Source organism: Triturus cristatus, chromosome 2_2 (assembly GCF_964204655.1).
Source record: "Triturus cristatus chromosome 2_2, aTriCri1.1, whole genome shotgun sequence".
Classification (NCBI taxonomy): domain Eukaryota; kingdom Metazoa; phylum Chordata; class Amphibia; order Caudata; family Salamandridae; genus Triturus; species Triturus cristatus.
In genome coordinates, this window is record NC_140582.1 from 1,204,265,040 (window position 1) to 1,204,271,039 (window position 6,000).

The 6,000-nt window shown below is 42.8% G+C and overlaps 1 protein-coding gene across 1 annotated transcript in view; it reads left to right on the forward strand.

Moving 5' to 3' along the window:
* LOC146863394 (C-type lectin domain family 4 member D-like) overlaps positions 1–5,737 on the forward strand; it is a 189,053-nt gene extending 183,316 nt beyond the window's left edge. The window contains exon 8 of the mRNA XM_085643366.1: positions 5,460–5,737. Coding sequence (XP_085499492.1) covers positions 5,460–5,589 — 130 coding nt within the window. The 3' untranslated portion in view covers positions 5,590–5,737. The remainder of the gene's footprint in view (positions 1–5,459) is intronic.
* Positions 5,738–6,000: the final 263 nt, after the last annotated feature.

The window sequence follows — 6,000 nt, forward strand, 5'->3', positions numbered from 1 at the left end:
AAAAAACATGTCTTGCCCAGGAGATAGGAGCAGGTCTTGAATGTTATATAGCGAAGGAGGAGTGGGAGGCCCATTTTGAGCAGATGTATGCCTGCCCCTATGAAGAGGATGATAGACTTGTATTTGGTTTTAACATTAAGAAGCTCAGGTTTGGGAGGGGTGAAATAATGGAAGGTATTGTAAGCTTAACAGCCGGTAAAGCTTCTGGTCCCGATGGTATCCCTCCCGATCTATTCTAGACTGACCCCTCTTTCTGGGCACCAATTTTGGAATCGGTTTTTAACGCCGCAGTTCAACTAGGTTGCCCTCAGTCTTGGGGGACTTCAGCTATAATACCTGTCTTTAAAAAAGGGGATAAAAGCAGTCCACACTGCTACAGACCTATTTCACTCCTAGACTCCATGGTGAAAGTAATGGGTAGGGCCCTCCTGCAAAGGCTCACCTCTTGGGTAGAGGACAATAATATCTTGTCCGACTCCCAGTATGGGTTTTGTATAGGCCTGGGCTAAAATTTTGTTCCGTTCGCGGAAATTGCGATAATTTGACATTTTCGCGTTCCGCGGAAAGCGCGAAAATGTCAAAATTTCCGCATTCCGCAGCTTGGCGATAATTTGTTTCTTGCTCGCGCTTTAAAATAATACATTCTCGCCTTACCTGAATCCCTGCGTTCGCCGACAAGTTTTCTTGATCCGGTCGCGTTCTCCATGAGATGTTGTATTGTTTTTAGCCATTTGCGCTGTCTCGCGACAGTTCGCGCCCGCATTGACGTCACGCGTCGCGCCATCACGTCTTTCTTCTCGCGATCATGCACCGCGAGACAACTGAAAACAAGATGGCCGCGCCCGCGAGCAACCACATGGGTAAGTTGGCGATCCGCAACCATGCAGAAAATTTCGCGAACATGCGGGAAAAAAACTTCCACATCTTCGCGATATTTCCGCGTGTTTGCGATAATTTATAACATTTTCGCGATAATTTGCGAAAGTGGATTTCGCAAATTCAGCCCACCCCTAGTTTTGTAGAGGCTGATCCACGACCACTCAATGTCTGAACTTATACTTGATTTTAAGTAAATATACAGTGGTTTATAAGGGGACTGTCCATCTAGCCTTCATGGACTTGTCCTCAGCTTTTGACTCTGTGAACAGGAAGAAGCTCTGGCAGTCCATGAGGGCAAGGGGGTTGATGGAGGCATTGTGGAATTTTTAGAAGATCTACATAGATCCACCAGAGCAAATGTTAGATTTTCTCAGGATCTGAGCGTGACGAAGGACTTCAAAATCAAAAGGGGAGTCCGACAAGGTTGTATACAGGCCCCCTTTTTGTTTAATTTTTATATTAATGACTTAGATAGTTTTTTGCAGGAAGTAGGGGCCGATTGTCCCAGAGTGGGGCGCCGGGGTATCCCGGTCCTACTATATGCGGACGATGCGGTCCTTATATCTAGGACTGAAAGAGGTCTCCAAGCACTCTAACTGCTTTTAAATCTTTTATGTCAGACAGGGATCTCACAATAAATAACTCCAAATCATTCATTATGCAGGTAGGACAAACCCCAAAAAAGAATTTTCAATTTAATGTGGGCAATGAAAAGATTCCCATCTCTAGCATGTTCTCCTATCTCGGTGTCCTTTTTGACAACAAATTGAATTGGGGCCCGTACATTCTGAAAAAGGAATGGGACTTTACTAGGGTGAACGCAGTTATCTTTAATTTTGCCTGGAAACTGGGGAAAAAGCCTACTGGTGCAATGTTGCAATTATATAATGCCAAATCAGTGGCTATGGCATCTTTTGGAAGTGAAATTTGGGGGTATAGCTCGGGTGAGCGGTTACAGATTGTGGAGAATACTTTCCTGAAACGCTTACTGTGTCTCCCACAAGGTACATCTAATTTAGCTGTTCATAAGGAGTTGGGGGTACAGTATATCAATGATATTTTTTCTCTGCGACCATTGATTTGCTGGTTAAAACTATGGTTAAACCCAGATATCGCCCTAACGCACATGATCTTAAAAGATTGCTTGTCTATGGATAACTCATCTGCTGTACCCTGGCTGAAATATATCAGGAAAGGTTTTTTAAGCTTAGGGGTGAGCTATTCGAAACTACCGAATGTATTACTAAGGGGGATGTGGAGGCAATAAAAACAGCCTTCATAATGGACAGGAAAATGATGAGGGAAGCTAAGGAGGCACAGAAATCAAGCGTCAGGACTTTTCTTATGTTAAAAACAACTCCACACACCGAGCCTTACCTAATGGGATCTCTGTCTTCCCATGAGAAATTTTTATTAACTAGATTTCGGATGAATTTATTTCATCATTTGCTTGTCAGACCATATATTTCGTTTTTTAATAAAGAAGCAGCATCCTGCGGCTGCGACGGAAAGTCTCCGCAGGACATGCTGCATTTTATGTTTTTATGTAAATTTTACGAATTTCCCCGCAAACGCTATCTGGTCCCGCTTTTAAAGAAACTTGATTTTTATCAGATCAGACCTGCCATGATGTATTTACAACTACTATGTAGTGATAGTATTCTTTTTGTATTAGAGTTTTCAAAGTCGGCTGTTAAATATAGAAAATGCCTGGATTTATAAGTATGTACCGCCTAAAATTCCTGCTAACTCAGCACTGATGTATCCTAATGATGAACTTATTCCCAATATTGACTTTTATTGTGTCGTACTTGTGTGATTTTTTATGGTTTGTTTTTACAAAACCGAAATAAAGTTTTATTGATTGACTGATTGAAAAGGGATCTGCGAGCGAGAGGGCACAGAGGAAAAAAAGGCAAAAATGGGCACACAGTGGCACAATCTAAATGGGCAGGCACACAGGAAACAGAAGCAAAAGCTGGACACAGCGGACACTGGGCATGGGGGGCACACGAGCGCTGGTGGAGCTGCAGCGGGGGGGGGCAGCGACCTACCTGGGAATGTCAAGGGTCCTGTGTTTTCCTCACAGTATCATCCAGTCTCCTGATATCTTCTTGAGTTGAGAGTTTGATGCAGAGCTGGGTATCATAAGCATACATGTGGTATGGGATTTTTGATTGAATACAGATTTCAGTGAGTAGTTCCATGTATGACTTGAAGAGCGTTGGTAAAATTGTGGATCCTTGCGGAACTCCCCTGTCATGTAATCCATGATGGGAAAAAAATAAACACTTGAACCCTTAAAGGCCTGATTCCAAACAGAAAACAGATTTGTAGCTCAGCAATCCTTCCCAGCCAATCACAGTGCTGAAGTTGTGCCAAACTTCTGAGAGATTGTCAGATTGTAGGATCCACTGAACTTTAAATTTAGTCAGATGAATCTTATTTAGAAAAATGGTAACTTTGAACAACTAAATTCACAAAAAAGTCACGTAGTGGATTCGATTAAATTCCCTAATAAATTGATGGTAAATCGAGAACAAGGAGGTGTGGAACCATACCACTCCTCCTTGAACCCAAGACCAAGCATTGGAAAGACAATAGCACACAGGTTTTACATGACAGAGCCAAAGGACATCACACCATCCACCCTAAATATGATGGGCGGAGTGTGCCCTTCCTCCATCGGCCCCTAATCAGCCAGGCCATCAGAGCAAACATTCTATCAACAGAGCCAATGGGGGAGCAGTTGACGAACAGAGGACCTTGTATGCCAGACTTTAATTCTGTCCCTCAGTCTTCGACCTCCCTACTCCATAAAAGTAGAAGGCATACAAAAAATGTCCTCAGGAATTTGTTAAGTTTGCTGTAGTATCTGGCTCCTGTGGCTCCACTGAGGACAGTAATACTTATCTGAAGGAGTTCTTGGGTGTCCTTATGTTCAGCTGACCATGAAGAACTGATCGGGCACCAGTCACAAAGAGCATTGTGGTCAAGGAGTAAAACTCTGATCTAAGTGGCAACAGTTCATGGTTCTGCAGTGGAAGGGAGAGCTACTGGGGCTGCAGAGGCCTGGGACAAAAGTGTACATGTTTTAAAATGCAATTTACCGTATTCATAAGCATGTTAAACACATTTGCTTTCTTGTGGGTCTGATTCTGTGAGTTTGGTTGTAGGGCTTAAATGCTTTATTTGAGTCTTCGCTGGTGCACAAGCATGATGATGACAACCACAGACATACACACACAACCAGACCGCCCACATACATTGGTCCACAGCCCCCTTATCTATGTGTATTCGTTTTAGGCCTCAAGATTAATTTATCATTGACATTTTAAACTTAAATGAAAGACCGTAAACAGCATCTATTATTTCAGGAAGAGAGACTAATGAACAGTAAGGGTGCCCAAGCTAATCACCAAGATGTTCTGCATTACAGAATACTTGGAACATTTCCTGACCTCCCAGTTTGACTGATGCTGGTTCAATGTATCTACCCTTTCACAAAACTGAAAAGTTGAATCTCATATGTTGGGGTCAAGCCAAATAATTTGTTGTAGTGTTGACCACTAAACTTACTACTGGTATTCATGAAAAAATACACATCTGCTGTTGCAGCCTGCATGGGCATCACATGACCTAATCTTTCCAAGGAATTTAGGGGCAGATTTGTGAGGTTTTGCCGTAGGGAAGCGCAGCAGGCCTTCCTGCTGCGCTTCCCTACGGCAAAAGAAAAGGGCAGGGCACATCCCTGTCCTTTTCCCCTGTGCCGGCGCACAATGGGCTGCCTGCGCCAACGCAGGCACCTCTGCACCATGGTGCAAGGGTGCCTGCGTTGCGGAGATGAATATTTTTGTACAGGAAGGGAAACCTTTCTGTGCAAAAATAATCACAAGAGGTTTTTCCTCTTTGTAGGTGCGCTGCAGAATGCAGCACACATAGAAAAAGGAAAAACGAGGAGAAACAAAGATATTTCTCCCCGTTGCGCCTCCCTTATGCCTCCCCTGGGGAGGCGTAAGCTTTTGGCCCTGCCTCAGATTTACGATTTCTCGTAAATCTGGGGCAGTGTCAAAAGGCCATGGATGTTGCTGGGAACGCCCCCAGCAACACCCATTGCACGCCCCTTTAACGCAGAACACTGCGTTAAAGGGACTGATATTTATGAGGCAGCATTAAGCCACAAAAAGTGGCTCAGTGCTGCCTGATAAATATCACGCAGGCTTCTGCGCCATGGAACGTCACAAAAAGTGACGTTCCGATGGCGCAACGGGCCTCATAAATCTGCCCCCTTGTGTTACTACCTCTATAAAACAAATCATCAGATCACGTGATGCCCCACAGGAAGAGTGTGTTCACTTTAAAAGGAGATGTTCTTCAGGTTAATACATGCTTCATTTGTTTGTGTGTACCATACACTGCATTGAATTTGTATCCAATGCTTTTTCATTCTGTTTAAGCGATGTAGAAAATAGTTTTTTTAATTACATTTGCAACAGTAAATAATTAGAATATTTTCTTGCATTGAATTTGCTATAAATTAAAAAAAAGTATAATTCATAACTTTATTTACTTTTTTCTAGTTTTTGGGAAGAAAAACAACCTGATAACTTTAAGGACGAAGAGGATTGTGCTGTAATACGAGACAAGGACAAATGGAATGACAACAACTGTAACGAGACACATAAATGGATATGCAAAATGCCGCTTTGAGCCTAATATATCAGAATATGTATCATGTTTGTGCTTTGCTGCTTCAGCTTTGTTCAGATCAGGTCGCACCCCTACATCCAAAGGGTTCTATTTTGTCAAATACATTTGTAAAAATACAGATCACTGCAATAAAATGCAATCACTCGTTTACAATTGCCTCATCAATCTAGAAAGATGCAATATAGTTCTTTTTTTTTTTTAATTTTCAAAAACCTTCATTAACAAAAAGGCACAGAGCACATTGCAGCTTGGCATTACAGCATTAGTTCAGTAAATCCTACATTTCCGGTGGCGTAACATGTTACAAAGAGGTGAAGGCAATACGAGCTACACAGATACAATCCGTCAGCAATTGAATAGTGCTCAAGGCACAGCAGAAGAGGCGCGATCAATCCGACCCGTGGGGGAGGC